General features: G+C 37.6%; 1 protein-coding gene across 2 annotated transcripts in view; it reads left to right on the plus strand.

Annotated features, from left to right (window-relative positions):
- BMT2 (base methyltransferase of 25S rRNA 2 homolog) overlaps window positions 1–20,007 on the plus strand; it is a 35,453-nt gene that overhangs the window by 8,347 nt on the left and 7,099 nt on the right. For both annotated transcript variants that reach the window (XM_061373088.1, XM_061373089.1), the window contains 2 exons: window positions 4,084–4,225; window positions 13,134–13,307. In XM_061373088.1, coding sequence (XP_061229072.1) covers window positions 4,084–4,225; window positions 13,134–13,307 — 316 coding nt within the window. The remainder of the gene's footprint in view (window positions 1–4,083; window positions 4,226–13,133; window positions 13,308–20,007) is intronic.

Genomic DNA, 20,007 nt, shown 5'->3' on the forward strand with positions numbered 1-20,007 from the left:
CCAGGCAATTCTGATAAAGAGGAGAGCAAACATTAAATTTAAAATGTCACTGTACTGACTTGAGACGTGTGTGAAATTCCTGTTATGAGCCAGTCTTGCTGATCACACTTTGCAGCTGGATGCTGGCATAACTGGTTTCTTCATGGAGATCTGAGATGTATGAAGATCTCTGAAGAGTCAGTGCTTCAAACAGGTTTTAAAATGCATAAAAGTTGATCCCCAAGTGCATGGTAAGAGCGTTGAGTAGTCTTTAACTTCATTTTATGGTATCATCCTGAGTACATGAGATGAAATGTATACTGCACAAATTCAAATATTAACTTTAAGATGTGATCAAAGCTGCAAGACATTATTATTTTATTATTATTGCTTTAGAATAACCTACCACAAACATCTATTTAATTTACAGCATTATTGATTGCTTAACAAAAGATTTTATTTATCTTATTTCTTTAGTAACCATTAGTTTTGTGGTGAAATTTTCCTGCATATTTTACTGCCTTTTTGATTATATAAGCAATGATTAATAAATAAATGTTTAACTACACTGGAGCTAATGCAGTGTTAGCACATGAATTATAATGTATTGCTTGAAAAAATTAATACATAGCTCTAGTGTGTTCTGGGCATCAGTTTGAAATTGGATGCTGCAAGACCTGTTGTAGCCACTTCCTCAAAATTTCAGCAGATAGGAAGCATTATTTGCATTTTCAACTCAGTACTGGAGCATAAGTTTGGAAATAAAGTTCCTGTAAATCTAATGTGTCTGTCTGTGCCTTCTCAGAGCTAACCCTGGAGAAGAACAGGGGGAAAAAACACCAACTCAACACCATAGTACTCGCTCAAGGGAAATTGGACCTCAGACCCTTCTTTGAAAGTCCATGCACAATTGTGCCTGTGTCTTAAGACCACCCTTTATCTGCAGTTATTTTGGAGCTTACATTAAGATAAGACAAATGGGCATCATATAAAACCCAGTACTCACAGTGGATCAACAGCAGATGCTTAGACAAGAATGTGTGAGAAGTGCTGCTGGAGTGCTTGCCGAAAATTCTGCCTTTTGCTGGTTTCATTGTCTAGGAGCCCCTGAGTTAGAAGTTGCATCTTTGAATATGGACTTGTCTTTTTATACTTTTCCTGAAGGTCTCCTGTTCTTAGAACAAGATGTTCTGTATTTACGCTTCCTCTGTCATTGTTATCTTGAGTAGGTCTGCCCTCTCCTGCTGTCATCTGCCTTTTTCTTACCTTTACGTAGGTGTTCCTCATGCAGAATCTGTGCTGGATCTGTCCCGCATTGACATTTTCTGTATCTCTAGACCTGCTGTGTAGGTAAATGAAAACAAACGAGAAGTGCACACAGAATTGACTTGATATAGGATGTGTGACAGGATGACTCTGTGATAAATTTTTCACTTTTTTTCTGTATGTCTCTCCTAATAGTCTTTATCATTCAGTTTTATTTTCTTGTCAACTCAGTGCCAAGAAGCTGTTACTGTCATAAGCAGCTCTGTTATAACCCAAAGTTCATGTCCTAGAGTGCTAGTAGTCAGCTCCAGGTCTGTTGCTATATGTCTAAATTTAGGATCCCTTGTCTGATTTTTAGAAAGAGGTGAAAATCTCTGCTTTGTTCAGAAGGAAATAAGAAGTATTGCTATGAGAACAGGGACTGAGTGTTAAGGAGGTATCGCTGCTTTGCCATAAGAAAGGACTGGGTAGTTAGGTTAAGGACATCTGGTCATTACATATTTCTTCTTCCCCATCTGTCTTACTTCTTAAGTTTTAAAGAAAAGTGGTATTTGGAAATAGAGTAATTGCTAAAGAATAGACCATATGAAGTAATGGAATAAAAGAACAACAGTAATAAACTTGGGATTTTGTATTTGTGATATTTTCCCTTGGTAAATGCTCATTTGTTACTTTTTTTCTGTTCTAATTAGCCATGTATTCTTCAAACAGAACTTTTGCAACTGCACGTTATTCAACCATTTCACAGTTGTCTGGAGTATGCAGTAAGACTCAGAGTGCTGTGGCACAGGAAGTAGGAAACTTTATCTAAATTGCACCAGAATTAATTGGCTACTGAGAATATGTTTTGACCTTGGCCAGCGCTTTCTGGCTTGGTGCTGTTCTGCACATAGGTTCTGCACTTTGTCAACGCAAGCAATCAAGATTTGTAAGAGTTGTGCTTGGTGTGGCCCCTTTTCTTGCTTTCTTCATTAGTAGAGTACGTGCTTTCCTCCTGTGTGATTGTTCCTACAACCCTGAAAGCTCTGAAAAAGTGACACACTCAGGTTTTAGCTGAAACGTCTCTAGGGCCTACCTACGATTTGGCTGTTTTCTCTGATGGTCAGCTGGTGACCACGCTAGTACCTTTCCTATAAAGCATATGTTTCTGAGCTTGGATCACTTGGGAAATAATGAGGAAATAATACCACTCAATTATAATACTACTTTTATTTTTTTGTCTGGTCTAATAACTTCCTCATATATGCTTGTTGAATAGCAGTCAGAATACGTGATTTCTTGCATAGCTTCCCTATTTTGTTAAAACTAAGATCATGACCACTCCCTTCCATCTTAGCTGCCATCTCGCACAAGGGAGTATAAACAACTAATTTTAAACATGACTCATTTTGATGATTGGACAAGTGTGCTAGATTATTATTTTGAAGAGAAAATTGCTGTGACATCCCTAAACCAAACTTAAATAGGGAGTAGCCTGGATGGTTGGTTTAAATCTTCTAAGTATGCAGCAATCTATACTTGTCCATCATACCCAGTCTACTTGTAAGGGGAGGACAGGTGAGGTGAGGGATCATTACTGAAAAAGGAAGAAATCTGTTATTTACTGCTAATTAAAACAAAGCACATCAAAGAAATTGAAAGTGGGTTTGAAACAGAAATCTCTTATGATAGGAGAAGGATGGGTTATACTGTAAACTACTTTCAGGCTTCAGCAGATATTAATAGCTAGCTTCTGCTTGATACACTTTTAAAATGCTTCTTTGTAATATTAGGGTACTATAAAAACTGGCTCTGGAGCCATGTGGTGAAAAGTGTATTGGTTGGCCAAGTCAAAGGTTGAAGTATATCTCTGCTCTTGAAAACTTGGTTTTAGTTCTATCAGTTTATAAGTGCAAAATCAGTAGATATTTTCATTCTACAGCTTTATATATTTATATTAGATGTGTGCACACATTTGTGATTAAGAAACAGTTGACTACTGAGATGATACTATTGAGCATGTATTTTTCTTTCTTAAGGCAGAAATCCGTTCTAGTAAGGTATACCAAGAGTTTTGACGTATAGAAACTGCAGTAGGAATTGTGGCTAGGCACAACTAGCATTTATCTTGACTTTGTTCAGCAGTACATTATGTAAAGCAAGGTAGAAGTGGATCCTTAGTAGCAAAAGAGGGAAAATAATCCTTTTAAATACTTCGAAGTGCCAAAACTTAACGGCAAGATTTCTTTTCAGCAAGATGTGGAGCATGGAAATGCATCTGTCCCTAGGGATCAGCAGATGAGTTTATCTGTGATTTCTTGACTAGTTGATTTGATTCAGTAGTCCCTAGAAGCTAATTCATTGGAACTGCGTAGATCAGACAGACATCAGTGAACGCTTGAATTCCTTTTCCAATGTATCCAAAGAAATCTGTATTCTGGACTAAGCTTTCTTTTGGCATTTTTGCATGTAGTATCATCCATGGTATTTCCCATGAACATGAGTGCTACTAGGAAACCTTTCAGTCTTTCATTTCTGAAATGTGTCATGTTAATACTCATGCAGAGAGACCTGAAAGCAAAGCTTCCCAGGGATGTGAATTTCACAGAACAAACTGAACAGAATCAGTATGCTGAGAATATTGTTAGTTTCTCAAGTACCCAAGGGTTCTTTCCTTCTTCAAAACCTGGACTTTTGTCTGTGACTAGAGAAAGGGGACCTTGTTTTTGTTACATGCAGGTAAAGTAATCTCTTGGTGTGTTACGTAACTTCTTTTAACTGGAAGATGGGGATTTTGCCATGGATATAATGAGACACTTTATATCTAATGTGCAGTTTCTTTGTTGTTGTTTTGTTCAGTGGGAGACTTTGATAAGATCTGGCGTGAGCACTGTGAGGATGAGGAAACTCTGTGTGAATATGCTGTGGCAATGAAAAACCTTGCAGATAATCACTGGGCAAAAACTTGTGAAGGAGAAGGCCGAATTGAATGGTGTTGCAGGTAAATCTTAATGTATTTGAAAGATGCAATTGCACACTTCTGCTTTATTTATAATACAATTGTTGAGCAGTTCTTGCTTTTTTGCTAACTTTTTAGATTTGTTCTACAAGATGTTAATAATTCATTGCTTCCCAAAACAAATACCTTCTTACTATTCTGATCTGCTAAGGAAATAGCTTGTGAAGTGTTTTGTTATGAGGTGACCCTTTTTTTAAAGTATCTTCAACAACCAAATTTTTCCTCTCCTCAAATACTGAAACTGTAGCAAGTAAAACTATGAAGTAGTTTTCCATACATTTGAACCTAAACTGAGCAAATGCAGCAAGGGTAGCTCAAGGTTAATTTTCAAGTCTTTGGTTTGATTTGTGCATATAATAGTGTTTGAACTCTACATGTGAATCTCTGATGCTTAATTTTCAAGTTTTAATCTCCTGCAACAGACTTTAACCTCAGTGAAACTTGCTTTAAATCAATTTTAAAATTCCTGTAAGTCATAAGCATCTAATTGGTATTGGGTTATGATAATTGTAAAGACCATAAGGGGGTTAGGCTAAACTATTTCAATCCTTGAGGAAAACAAACTCCTGAAAACGGAGAAATGTTGGTCACTCAGGATTCCTACCTACAGCTGGCACCCAAGGTATACCATGGAATTAGCACAACTAGATAAAACAAGTTATTGTTGATCTCTAACTGGGAAGAGAATTTATCAACAGTCCTGCCTCTGAGAGTGACTTTAGACAAACAAAAAGTAGTCTCGTATGCCAGTCTGTAGGTCCTGCAGGTGAGTGTTGCAGTGCTGAGCAAGAGGCAGCAAACAGCAGATGTGGTATTGTTAAATTAATTACATTGGTCCTTTAAGCCCCTAAAACTGAAAAAAAAAATTATCCAGAAGGGGAGAATGGCTCTGAAACAGTTGATCTAGAGTACATCTTGGTGTCAACTTGAGCTGTTGTGTGGTTTCTGGAAATGGAGCAAGTAATAACAAGCTCATTTTGTTTTTCCATACCATCAGCTTGTAAATATCTGAAAACCATTCCTTTATGTATCAATCGTTTATCCTTTAGCTTAACCAAAAAACCCAAAAAGACAACCCACCACCACCAATAAAACCCCATAGTTCAGTGTTTCTTTATAGACTTTTCTGGACATGTATTTTGTATCCTTATCCAAGTTATAAGAGAGGTGAATCATCTTGTAAAGAACTACGCCCAAAAAAATAAACACAGCTTTCCAGTGGCCTTGTCAGGGATAAATAAAGAATTATGATTGAGGTAAACTCTTGTTTATGTTGTTGACCTTGTTTAAGTTTTCTGTGTTTTGGGGGGTTTTATTATGTTTTTGTGTTTGTATTTTTAATTGGTGTGGCATTGATTTATGCTCATTTGTGATTCCCCAGCAACTCTTTCTTTTTTACAGCCTTCCTCAGTTACTGGTTGTTTTCTTCACTTGTGCTATTTATTACTTCTGTGGAAATGCTGATATTTGTGTTCTCTTTACTGAATTACACTCTTGAATCATACTGAATTCTAATACTGAGATTTCTTGCAGCAGCGCAGTCTCTATCCCAGCCTGGCATTGTTCTCAGATTGGTTAAGAGAAGTACTGACTGTTCCAATGTTCAGGTTATCCGTGAAACAAACTGATTGTACTGGATCCAGTGCAGATTCCTATGAAACTTTGCTCAGTATTTTCTTGCAGTCTGATTGTCAACTAATATGTGAAACTTTTTTCAGTAGAAGTGTCTGCACTTACTCTTATTTCAGCCAAACAATATTCCCTTAGCTTGTAGCAAGCTTGTCTGGTACCTGGTAGGGCAGGATCATGTTCCTTGTGGACAGGGGGGGAACAGTTGATGGCCTGTATATTGAAGGGTTTTGTCTCTGTCTCACTTTATTTCTGTTTGTAGTTCCTACAAGATTTACAAAGTAAACATTTAAATAAGTGTTTGAGTCTTGCAGAATGAAGTCACATTAAGAAGAGAATCAACCCGGGAAGAGACACTAAAATTTTCTCAGCATAAAGCTTTGGTTGAAGCGTTTTCAGTTTGCAAAGTTAAGGTGTCAGGAGTTCTACATCAGTAGAAAGAAGGGTACTTTTCACTTCTGTGTGTTTCAGATTAAACCGAGGCCTGGATGGTTGGGGACCAGTGCATACCAGATTGACTTGATTCTGCAATTTTTTGTTCTTTCTCAAAGGGCCAAGGGGTGTGCCACACACACGGCAGGTCCCATTGTTGTTACTTCTCCTTGTGTCCGGGTGCATAACTGCATGCGAGAGAACTTGCATGAGCTTTTGTTCAGTGTTTTAGTTATGTCACCATGACAGCAGGAAGGTAGACGATGCTCTAGATGAAGTATAAATTGAGAGTGGAATGCTAAAAATACTTTGGAACCACAAGTGTGTTCCTGCTGAAGAAAAGATAGTAGAGCTTTTTTGTTCTAATGTGAAGGAAGATATTTTCGGAGACCTGAAACTCACAAGTGTTTTCACTAGCTGGAGAAAAACACTTTCCTTCATTTTCTTTGTATTATCTGATAAACTAGCACTTGACAGAGTAAATTGGAGAATGCAGAATAACCACTAGAGAAGCTGTGAGTACTTCTCAGGATCAAGAATAACAAATTTCTTGCAGGGTTCTCCTTTCTGAAGTCTTTCTAACTATTTAGCTGAAAACACTGTGAAAAATGCTTTTTCTAACAATAATTCTTCAACCAGATGGCATAAGAAGTATTATTTTACCTTGTTAGTTTTGACTTAAGCAGTTATCAAGGCTTTAGAAACTGTGAAAATAGAAAGCAGTACATGAAAGATTGTGCTAATGACCATATGCTGTGTTCTGTAGGGCCAATTTTATTTATTGTTTAAGGGCAACATTATACAACAGTTAATTAGGGAGAGGGGCAGGGGGAAGAGAGATTAAAAGTTTATCTCTTTCCAGGTGCAGGTTGATGATCCCCTGAGTGGTGGTGTAAAAAGCCAACACTCAACTGTCCCTCCCTTGCTTTCTTCTTCTGTCTTTGGAAAACCAAATACAGAGTAGCAAATGGTACTTGGAAATTAACAATTCTGTTTCTGTTTAATTTATATTACAACACAAAACTTAAACCAAAATAGGCTAAAATGATGTTTACCCTGAATAATTGTCCTAACTCTTAATTTTTGCTGGCAAAGTTGGGGCTGTGACCTTTTGTGTGGACAGTGAATGTCAGCCTGTTCTGGTTCTAGTTAGAACAAAATAAGCTAGACCAGCAGGTTTGCTTCTTTCTGTTGCCTTTGCATCAGTGTCAAGACTTGTGTTGACTTGGCTTTTTTTTTTTTTTAAATAACAAAACCCCCAAATCTGCACTTCTGACTATCATGACAAAATGCTATTTAGACCTGCTTTTTAAGTCTTTTGTTTCATAAGCAAACAGAAGAAATATGGTTGTGATGAAATTAATGTTGGGTGAGTTCAGAACAGTTTGGAAAAACTTGTAGAGAATAGGTGTTAGAAGCTTATCTTAAAAATGTGATTTACTGGGAAGGGCTCTGTCAGTGTCTGTCCCTGCATCCATTTCTAATGAGTATTTTCATTAGCAGTCTGCTAGAATGAAGTCTGTTTATTAAATTTGCAAATGAGACCAAATGGAAAAGAATTCACACTCTGAGAGCAGGATTGAAATCAACAGTGTTGTCAACTATACTAAATATTATCAACTGTACAAATACAGGCCAGGGAGTAATTGGTTGTGTCAGTCTTTTAGAAAAGCATTTGGATTGTGTAGCAGGCTACAAGCTGAATAGGAAACAGTTATGAGATGCTTTTGCAGTAAGGCAAATATTATACTGGAGGGTGTTAATGAGGTTGTTCTCAAGATACATAAAGTACTCTGACTGTTTAGCATTGCTGTTAGCCAGAATATCACCTTGGCCACTGTATTTAAAAATAACAAACTGTGCAACTCCAAGAAAGATAAAGCAATGATCAGAAGTCTTTCTTTTTCTTTTTTTTTTTTTTTTTTTCCCCCCACAAAAGCCTGTGGGGTTTTTTTTTTCTAGAAATTGGAGCTTTCTTGTCAAAAGAAGAGAAGGCTGAGTAATCTCTTACAGGATCGAGTAACAGGTCACTGCTGGAACTGGAAACTGATCCTGTTTGGGTTTGGAAGATTGAATGAATAAATGAATATTTGAAGTCACCTTAACACTGTTCTGCAGCTTTCTTGATGAATACAGTTAGTCAAGTGATTCACTTTCAGGGGAATAGAATTAAGAGGGAGTTAGTGTAAACAGGAGGAGGGAAACCATTTAAAATGGAGAAAAAGACTTCATGTTCATTGTTCATGTTTGTTTTACAGTCTTCGTTTTTGCTCTTAAACATTACTTTATTCTGACAAAGCTATATCTGTTTCTTCAACACTAGAACTAATTAGAGCAGTGATCATATGATAACTGCTGGCTCTTTTGAGTTCTTGAAATCCTCCAGTAATGAAGGATGTTGACTCCAGAAGTGGGCTTGGGGTGGACATAACAGAAAAGAAACATCGGATTACAGATCTAATTTTGTTTCTCAAAAGGAAAACGCCTTAAAACTGAGACTAAGTATGAAAAATAAAATGCGAAAAATATATTGTATAGAAAATACAATTATGATGATAAAAATGACAATACTTTCAGAGACCTAGTGCTTTCACCTATGCTGAATACAGGATTTCCTTAACCTGAAGCTGGGTGCACATGACAATCCAGAGGAAAGCTATATGTACAAGGGCATTTGGTAATCCTCCCTTCCTTGATTTTCTTTGGAAGTTGGGGAGGTTTGGAGGTGGGGGGGAAATAGGGCACTAAACTTGTAGAAGAGTTTACACCACTTCTTTCAGACCAGCAGCCCTCTCTATTGACATTAATAAACTTATTCCTCTGAGCGTGGGAGGATGAAAGTTTCTGTAGATGGAAACCATGAGAAGTCCAGACTTTCCTTCAGCTTTGAAGGAGAGTATGTTATTCTCTGTACCCTCACTGAGTATCATCTTCAGTGTTAGCTTTTGGTTAGTAAATACTGTAAGGAACAGAAGTCAAGCTCACCTTTTCCTCATTATAAAGCAGAAGGAAAGAGATAGACTGTGTCAGTTCTTAGCATGCTTGAAATCCTTGAGCATTGATTACAGCTATCAGGAGCTGCTTTTTGCCATGATAAAAGCTGACCACACCAGCTTTAATTTAGTTGTTCTCATCAAGTAATAATGAACAACTAAACTACTGATTCTTTCATGGCTTCTGAATTTCATATGGCAGTTCCCCCCTCACTATTATTTTTTGCTAATATATGGTCTATTGAAACCCCTGGTTTTGGTGACTATTCAAAACCAAATCTTCTCTTTCATTGCTGGGGAGTATTAACAAATTAAAATGTTGGCTTTTACTGAAACTTCTGTACATGTGCAGCCCAAATGGTGGAGCAGGGGGGGTCAGCTTGAACGGGTTGTTTACCATTTGAGGTTTGGAGTATGGAAAACAAGTTTCACTGAGGAAATACCTAGATAATTTTATTATATTCTTAAAGACAAGACACAAAGTGGACACTCCAGCTGTCTGCCAGCAGACTTCAATGGTTTAGACCTGAAATGTTTATTTTGTGGGGTTTTGTAAACTGTAGTAAGGGTTAGCTCAGGTAGCATTTACATTGCACAATTCTTCACAAACAAGTATGTTAATTGTAGAGTGAATGTTGTGTCATCAAAGACTGAGCACTTAAATGTCAGTTAAAAATGGAGGCTGTAGTTCTCCGTATTATAAAATAGCCTTCTTAATTTTATTTTTCTTTGTAGATGATTAACAGATGCTCTGTTCATTACTTGAGACAGTTGTTAAATGTAGAGTCTTATATGACTGCATGCTCAAAACCACAGTGTGATCAGTGATGGCTTTTAATGGTTGTGAAGTTAAATATGTGGCTACATCAACAAGTTCCCATGGGGTGAACTATGGAGTATATTACATCTGGTTAGATACTGTGCAATGACTGCCCACGTGCTCACTTGTGATGTCATGTAGGTGTAAGGTCTGCTTCCACGAGGGGAGTTCACAGACAGCTCCTCTGAGGCCTCGGGAGCCAAATGGGCGACATGTAGTAATCCTGCCAGAATCATCCTTACTTCAGAAAGATGTGAAATGGAGATAACCCTCAGTAGTTATGAAGTGGTGTTGGCCTGAGTTTTTTTTTGTTTGAATGGGTGGATTTGGTATTTTTTTGTTTCCTTGTGGTACTGCACAGGTATGCAGACTGGGATCTGAATGTGAAGAATTTTATCCGGTCTTAGGCCTTCCTGTAACTCTGGCCCCTCTCTCCACCAACGAAAACACAGGAGTAGAAGATGCTCCTCTTCATGGTTGGCTTTGAAAATGTCTAATGTGCAGACAAGGAAGGTCAGTAAAAAATACAGAATTACAAGAACTCAGTGAACATGATAGACAAGGGTAGAAGGATGGAGAAAATACTGATTTACACCATTAACAACGAGGAAGAAATGTCTCCTCAGTGACAAGAGGAACTTGTACTATACAAGTAGGTGGTTCTCCTGTGCAACAGCACACTAAATGTTAAGCTGGGCAACGTACCAGCTTCTAGTGAGTTAAGTCTGGTAACATCAACAGTTAAGGAGAAAAAACATTCTCCAGAGGTTGTGACCTTTTTAATGTGTTCTGACTTACACAGCAGGTTCAATGCCAGTACAACACTATTTAAACTGCCATTGATTCTGAATATTTTAAGAGATGTAATGAGAAAAAAGGCTTAGCATAAAAATAAAGAGACTGCAAGATGCTAGCAAAGTATTGAAAGTAGCTGATAAAGAGTGAGGAAAAATATTTTTTTTTTCCCTGAGTTTCATTTCTTTGACTAAATGACACGCAGAACTAGAGAGTTCTAAATTTATCATCAGCTTATAAACAAATAATAGAACATAGTGTAAAGTACACTTCTGTTAGCATGCCAGCAATAATTCAAAGGTTTTTTAAGGGTTCTCTTTTGTTTACTGATGTTCTTAATCTCTTTCCCGCTAAGTTAAGTGTCTGGCTCCTTTTGTTTAACTTTGTTAATTTTAGACTTGCCTTTCCATAGGTGCAATCTCTAATGGATGGAGTTTCACAGTCTATGTATTGCAGTCTGGACTGTTATTCATGCTTCTGCATGTGGTCTTGCTCTGTACTGCTAAGATGTGGATTTTATTTCTTTATTACACCCAGCTTCTCTTTGGTTTGAAAACAGCTTTAGTTACTAAGAAATTTCAACTATAAACTTGTTGATTATAAATAAAATGTTTACTGAGTTTATTTCTCATATAGCTGTGTTCTCTGCTTAAGGTTACTGTCTGCATTTTAGGCTTTTTATATAGTGCAAGAATGCCTGGGGCCAGCTTGAGCAAGTAAAACTTGCTTGTGCTTTGTGTTTTAGACACAGATCAGTTTTGAACTTCAGGTGCTATAAGCATGTCAGCACAGATATGCACGCAGAATAAGAATTCCCCCCTGCTATGGCAAGAATTGGTAACCTGGACATAATGTGGTACTGTAATTATACATTTGCTTACTCAAGGGGGTAATTTCCTCCCATCTTGGTGTAAAGTGACTTGTATCTGAACCTGTTTGATTGTGTATGTTTACCTTTAAGAAACTCCAGTGATTTTTTTTAATTCATTTTTTATTTTTTCCCCCCTTCACATCTTAAATGGTGGAGAGACTGAATATATTTGGGGCTTAAAATATCACCAGCCCTTAGATAAGGCCTGTTTATTCCAAGTCCTTGTCTCTATTTGTGATTTAAATGCAGCATTATACCAACATGTCCTTTCCTGAATCTCTGATGTGAAACACTATGTTATCTCGATACTGCTTTATATAAGGTGTTACTAAACTACACTTGAATTTATGTTTCCTTCAAAACTCTGCAGCTTTATTAGAGGAAAATTGAATAAATTTCAAGAAAGCATCCTAAAAATGGGTTGTTAAAGAACATCATTCAAACAAGTACTATTTTTGTTAAACTCGCTGTGCAAATACTTAGCTGGCACATCTAATTAAAAATACTGCTTTATGCAGGGTGAGTCAGGCTTTTTAATTTCACAGCAACAAATTGTTTCCAATTCCATTTCTATTTTGTGGACAAAATTCAGTTATTCTCAAACATAATGCTTGCTTCTCATACACTAATGCTGACTCTTTGTTGAAGTATGCAGGTGTGGTTTAACTTTCTGTAACATTCGTTCCTGAAAACTAGTTAACATTTCTGTTCAAGTCTAACCAGATTATTTTGTTTGGGTTCCTATTAGGAAAATAATTGAGTGTGGAGGGCGGGAGGTTGGGAATTGAAAACTAAAGTAAGTCTTCCACAAAAATACATCTGTGGATGCATGTTACTTAAACAAAAAACACCCCAGGCAAACTTAATAAAAACTAAAAACTGGTGTGTGTGAATTAGCCCATAAGCCTGGATTATGTTTCCTTCCCCCCACATTTCATGCCTTGCAAGACATGGATGTTTCAAAGCCCTGTGTTAGAGGAGCTACTTAATAACTCTGCACCTCAGTAGAAAACTGGTGCTCAGGTGACAGCTGAAGTTTACCTTCTGGTGATGTTCTGACAAGACTTAACGCTGTCTTACTCTAAAAATCTATCCAGATAAAACTATTTTGAATCAACTGTAACTTATGGCCTAATTTTTGGAAATAAAACACCACTTGACTTCAGGTGTGTCTTTTGTTGTATCGCATCTGTTCTAAAGCTGATTTAGCAAAGTTGCAGTAATACCCAGATTTGTTTAGAAGCTGACAGTGCTTGTATATCTTAATCCTCTGTGTTGTGTCTTATCTATAGTAATGACCAAAAAATTGCATTCTGTTTTTCTGGGGAATTGTTCTTTTTGTCTTTTCAGTGTATGCAGAGAATATTTTCAGAATGGTGGGAAAAGAAAAGCACTTGAGAAAGATGAAAAAAGAGCACTTCTTGCTTCTAAGACCACTCCAGCTTCAAGTGTCCCCCAGGCTCCCAAGATCGAAGACCCCTTGCCAGACTCTGGCTTGACAAATCATGAAGCTGTAACAGAAGAGTAAGTTTTACTTGTTTTCAGAATGATTTTCTCTCTGTTTGTGTGATGCTACTTACCTGGACATTTTTTTCCCTGTAACATATTAGGTGAGTCTGTATTTTTAATGGTTAAGAAAGGGCATTTTCATGTGAATATATAAATTTTACAAAAAAAATATTTATGTTGTAGTATATTTTGGTAGATGCCATAAAAAAAAATTGCTTGAGAATGACTACTTAGTCATCTTCATTTAAGTGTTAGAGCAATTTCACTTTTGCATGTTATTGGTGTGCAATGCAATTTATGTAAAACCTTGAGGTGAAATAAAGGAGATGTTAATTAAGTTAGAATCTAATGGCTGTTCAGTACTGTTGAAAAGTCAATTGCTTATGTAAGTACTAAGTGCCAAATGTAAATATCAGAGTACTTAAAACTTTCCCTTCATAAATAATTGCAGAGAAACTCTTCCAATAATACACTTCAAAAGCAATTTTGAATTATAACCCTTAATTTTAAATGTGCTAGCTTTCTGATGACTGGCTTTGCGGAAGTGGTAGTATCCTTGAGGTATTTTCCTAACAACAGTTTTAATTTTTTGACCTTCACTCAAGTAGGAATTTTATGTTTGGTATTCAGGAGTAGCTTTATTATTTCAGTTGCAGTCTCTCCCTCTGTTTTTCCTACATGGGTCATGTTTGTGGCTATTCAGGTGTAGTGGAAGAAACACTAATATTTTGCAAATATAATGGAATAATGAATGCATAAGCGTATTCTCATTAAATGTTACACTTAGGACTTGTTTCATGTTCTTGCAACTGTCTGCAGTAGTGGTGTTTCTCTTCTGAGAAGACGTTTTTTCTCATTGCAGCACAGCCGCTGTGATCAGCACTTTAAGTTAGATATAGTATTAGGAAAGAAATGAACACATTACTAATGTTATGAGCAGATGTGTCAGTCCTTATGAGCTAGTATCTTTTGCAGTTTCTTGTGTTTGTAAAGTAATTTGCAAAAGGCATTAAGATTCCAAATGCCCATGTGTTTGAATAGCTGCATGAGAAATGAAAACGTTTTCCCTGTTCTTGTCCTATTATAACAAGACAAAATAGATGCTTCTGAAATGAAGATAGTGGCTTCTCATAAGCTGACTTCCTGCACAGACTCCTCTTTTTGCTGCTCATTTTGCTAAGACAGCCTCAAAATGAATGCCTGTTTTTAATGAGAACTGCCAGGCACTTTCACACAAAGGTATGATAAGATACTAATACCTTATAATCTCAGTAATGCTGGCATTTGTTAACACATAATTTTAGCATTACTATAAGTAGCAGTTGGTTAAAACTTGTTTGTTTAAATCAATAGGTTTGATAATCATACGCTACTTAAAGTTGATTTGTCTTCCACTGGGAGGCCTTGAGATGATAAAGCATTAGCCCTCTCTTTGCATGTGCTCGATTGTCATACTTTATAATGGCTGTTGCATGTGCTCTATTGTCATACTTTATAATGGCTGTTGGGGAGCTAACTTCACAAGTGTCTTCTTGTTCCCTGTAGCCTGTAGGCTTACCTTTTGTTCTGGCTAGTGTGTATAGAAAGTAGTTAATAGAGAAGTTTTTATTAAATAATTTTAAAAGTACTTGTTAATTGTTAATATAGTGAGTGGTTATGAGGTTTTTTATCTTTGTTCTAAAACTGTAAAAATACATACATCAATAAAAACATACCTGGCAAAGGCAAGTTTCATATTATCAGAGTAAGCAACAGATGATTGTGAGGTTTTTAGTAGCTCTACAGGCCTTAAAGCAACAAGGCATAGCTGTTCTGTGAAGCTGCCCAGCGTGAAAATTCAATTTCTTCCTCTATGCCTTAGAAGAAATTACAAAGTTTATAAGAATGAAAATGGACTGTGTATTATTACACAAAGCATACTCTCCTCCTAAATGCTTTTCTACCATGTCTAATCAATTACTGAAGTCTGAATCTGAGGTCTTTCTACAAGGGGTACGGGGGAACTTCTTCCCGCACATGCACGTGTTCATATTCTGTCACTCCATTCTGGTAATATAACACTATGTTGTCTATAGGCATGGCTAAACCTGTGACTTTGGTTTACTCTAGGTAAGCATAAAAACGGTAATTTTGTCCTTCATATATATAATCCTCTCTTAAGTTGTATTTAAACCAAGTTCCTTCTGTAGGACCTCTTTCTGAATCTGCCTTTACTGGAAAACTTGTGGAGAGACTGTACTTTGTTTGTTAAGGAGCAAAGCAGGCTTAAGAGTAAAAAGTTCCATGGGTAATAGAAAAGATGCTGAGAGATGTGGAGAGGAGCTCAGCCATCTCTTAAAGGTGAGAGAAGGAAACATCATAGGAGCCAGAAATGCAAAGTTTACTGCAACTCAGTCCCTCGGCTATTCTGATGAACCCATTTCCAGTTGCTCATGTTGCTCACCTCTTTGCCACATTAAAACTGGTAAATTTCACAGCAATAACTAATGCAAACAGTTATTTTTTACTTTCATCTATATGCAAAATAATGTATTTTCTGCAGTACTTCCTTCCACCTCATAATGAGTACTTAACGTCTCTGAAATTACAACTGCACCTTGTTGTGAAGCTGGACATCAAAGCATTTTGAGTCTTGCAAGATGAAACTGGTTGTTATCTGCTCTTTAACAGTTCCTCCCTTCAATAAATCAGTTCCGTCTTTGTTCTCTTTTTGAGTATTTCCTTTTGCCGTCAAATTAAGCAGTCTTGCTTTTTAACCTTAATGGTAAAAATCACAGGGTTTTTTTGTATGGATTCTTCTCAGGTCCTAGTTTGACTGTCTCTTAAGGTACAACCTGTTACTCCTTCTTTTGTAAGTACCCCAGCAAGGTAAAGCTTCTCTTTGGATTTGAGGCATACTAGTGTTGCCACTCCAGACCAGATGTATAGCTTTATTCTGCTCTTCTGACAGCAGCATAAGGCTTCTGAAATTTATTCCCTCTCGTGTCCTTGATAAATAATAATTTAAAACTGTGAACTAGGAGATCAGCACTTAAAGTGATTAATTTCAGAGATAGTGACTTTCCTCATGATATCACTGCTCTACTTCTATCTACTTCCAAGAGAAAATGTCATTTTACTTGTACAGCACCTAGTTGAGTAATGGATAAATTTTTAAGGGGGCTAATAGTAAACAGCTGTAGTCCATTTAATAAAGTTCTTGAAATAAACAAGTGGGGGATATATTTAAAAAGCAGTCATTCCCTGGAAGTGTTCAAAACCCATGTAGATGAGGCCCCAACATAGTTTAGTGGTGGGCTTGGCAATCCTGGAGTAATGGTTGAACTTGATGATCTTAAAGGTCTTTTCCAATCTAGTTGATCCTGTTATTGTTTCCCGGGTTATGTACACTTCTTTACCAGTTCCTGATCTTTAACTATTCACATTTTGTTTTTTCTACCTGTACACTAATGCATTGAAGAATTATGGATCAAGATGTGACTGGATATTGCCTACAGTGACAAAGTACTTCCCTTGCTTTTAATGTTTCCTTGACTGAAAATCATTAAGAAACAGGGAGTTGAAGGGTGATTATTAGTGAATTCAGCAAGACTGTATTTCTGACAAAGTCACTGGCTCACTGGGTGAGTGATTGTCACCTAAATTACAGCTTCAAAACTATTTCAAACACCTAACTAGGCTCCTGTTCCTATTGGCTGGTAACTGGCAGCCTAAGAGTTGCTACTAAGCGATTCATCACACCTGTGCTCTGAGAGCCAGCAAAACCTTACAAGCAACAGGAAGTCAAGACACAAGTGAGGATGTGAATCTCTGCTACTTCCAGTATCTGAAGGGGGCCTGTAGGGATGCTGGGGATGGACTCTTCATTAGGGACTGTAGTGATAGGACAAGGGGTAATGGGTTCAAACTTCAACAGGGGAAGTTTAGATTGGATGTAAGGAGGAAATTCTTTCCTGTTAGGGTGGTGAGGCAGTGGAATGGGTTGCCCAAGGAGGTTGTGAATGCTCCATCCCTGGCAGTGTTCAAGGCCAGGTTGGACGAGGCCTTGGGTGATACGGTTTAGAGCGAGGTGTCCCTGCCCATGGCAGGGGTGTTGGAACTTGATGATCTTTAGGTCCTTTCCAACCCTAACTATTCTATGATTTCAGAGTATGCTTACATTGAATTTAGATTACAAGGCTCCTTGGATGTGACACACCTATCAAAGTGAATTTGTTCTCCATTAGTGTAGAAGAAAGTTTCTGGCTTCTGCTGAGCTTGGAACCCAGAGTTATAGCTTTCCAGAAGTGTGTCCAATGCTGTAGTAGTCTGAAGTATTGTCTCCTTTCACCCAGTCAAAAACTAACAGTGCAGACAAGAATGCAGGTTGTGTAAGAGAGGAAGACAGAATACATCACAGTGATTTTTCACTTTACTGTAGGTGAGGAGGGCTCTCATGGAAATAAGAGGGTTCTGGATTATACTGCTTAATTTTAATTTCTACAGCTATTTTATCTAATACTTTAAATGGAAAATGGTTTTAAATGGAAATCACTGGAGGCTGTCACTCATAGGAAGTTTTTTCTGCGCTGTAGAGTCACATTCCCTGTTCTTGTGTTTCATGTGTCTTCTATTGATTTGCCATTGGACTCTTACACAGAAAACAGATGTACATACAGACATAACGTTTTTGTATTTTAATGAGATAGAATCTACCATCAGTGTCTCTATTTGCTGGACAAGGAGACGTGCTGGTCCAGGAAACCTCATACTAGCCTTATGTGGAAAAAGACACTGCTCGACTTCAGATCGTGTTTGTGATTTATGGCCACTAGGATGTGAATGGTCCCTCTGCAGCATTTCGAATTTCTGTTGTACAAATTACATTGTGATTGGCGTCCAGGCTGTGGGAAAAATTGTCACTATCCTCTTCATTCTGAAATCCCACTCAGGACCGAGTGACTTCCAGGGCAACCTGGTAATACATGCATTTTAACTTAGGGTTAGTTGTTGCATTATTTGCCTTGGTGATGCTGGTATTTTGACAGAACTATCCCCTGGATATCTTCTGTTCTGTGTAGAAGTAAAATCCCTTAACTTAGCATTTATTCTGCCAAATGCAACAAGAAATCCTCTCTTGTTTTTTAAATATCCTCTCTATGGTAGATCACTGGGAGTTAAGGAGCCCTGATCTATTTGCGCTGCTTAAAGATACTGCAGAAAATTGTATTCCTTACTGTTTTGTTGTTGCTGTGAGTACATCCATGGTTTTGTTGAACTCCATTAGCCCTGCAGACCTGTTTCTGAAAGTTCTTGTAGTTATCTGTCTCTCATGGGCTGAATTTTTCCCAGAAAGGTGACAAGTGATATTTTGGAGATGCCAATTGGAACTGGCTACAGACACTTGAAACAAAAAGCAGCATTTGCTTGCTGGATAGTTACCATTCTCCTCCCTGTAAGTTCCCTGTGAATGTGAGGAGTTTGTATTTGTTTGCCTCCATTAATGGATTTTTGGTATTCTAAGATCTTGGAAATAGTGATGGAAATTTTTAGATGCAGTTCTGTAAATGATCCAGTAGAAAGAGCTCAAACTATTGAGTGCTAGTGGTGCGGCGTTTTTGCTTGGATTTTTTTTTTTTTAATGTGGATGCATTAATCAAGTTGTGTTCTAAAGAATAGACAGATTCAAAGTCTGTACTAGTGGGCTAGAACATAGTAGTTTAACTCTTAATGTTTTGTTGGAGTTGCAAAAAAACATAAATAGCAGAGGCCTCCAAATTCAGAGTGTAAGGAAAATAACAACGTGTTTGAATGTAGGATGTATTCAACAGCTGAGTCCTGGGTATTAGTGATAACTGAGTGCAACATTCTAATTCTTTTTAAGAGGGGCAGCATATCAGGTTAGACACATGAAATGCCAGGAAGAGGCAAAACTTTTAAATGACAAGATAGCTGACTGCCAGTACTTCTGTACAGGTGCATTGATCTTACCTGATGCTATGTTCCATACACTGGTAACTGCCTTATCATGAAGAAAATATTTAAGGTTGCAAACTTGACCACAAACTTTTAGACTGGATATAAGGAGGAAATTCTTTCCTGTTAGGGTGGTGAGGCACTGGAATAGGTTGCCCAGGGAGGTTGTGAATGCTCCATCCCTGGCAGTGTTCAAGGCCAGGCTGGACGAGGCCTTGGGTGATATGGTTTAGTGTGAGGTGTCCCTGCCAATGGCAGGGGGTTTGGAACTTGATGATCGTAGGGTCCTTTCCAACCCTAACTATTCTATGATTCTATGATTCTAAATGTGCCTCCTGGCATTGGTCAAGGAGACTGTCCTTTGGAAGATAAGAATGTTTTCAGAGGCAAGGCAGCAGTCACTAACTTCAAAAGTTGCCAGGCAACCTTTTTCTTTTTTCTTTTTTCTTTTTTCTTTTTACATTTAACTTAAAAGAGCAGGGATGTCTTTATTTCAGATTGGGTTTGCAGTTGGTCAGAGATGTCACAGCTTCATAAGAAAGGCAAGTCCAGCCTCTAGTGTATTTTCTGCTGTAGTATAATGGGAGCTTCAACCAGACAGTACAAGAATGTCCTCTCTTTGTTTCTTCAGTGTTCTGTTTTCTTTCTGATCTCCCACTCCTCCAGGATTATTTTACCCCAGAAAGTTTTGGCATCTGTTTGAGCAGATGATGGGCCAATTATTCGGGGGGGAGGGGGGCTGGTGGTGGTGGTTGTTTTT

Source organism: Neopsephotus bourkii, unplaced genomic scaffold (genome assembly GCF_033783945.1).
Source record: "Neopsephotus bourkii isolate Nb327-2 ecotype Australia unplaced genomic scaffold, CSIRO-AGI_Nbou_v1 NB_1624, whole genome shotgun sequence".
Lineage (NCBI taxonomy): Eukaryota > Metazoa > Chordata > Aves > Psittaciformes > Psittacidae > Neopsephotus > Neopsephotus bourkii.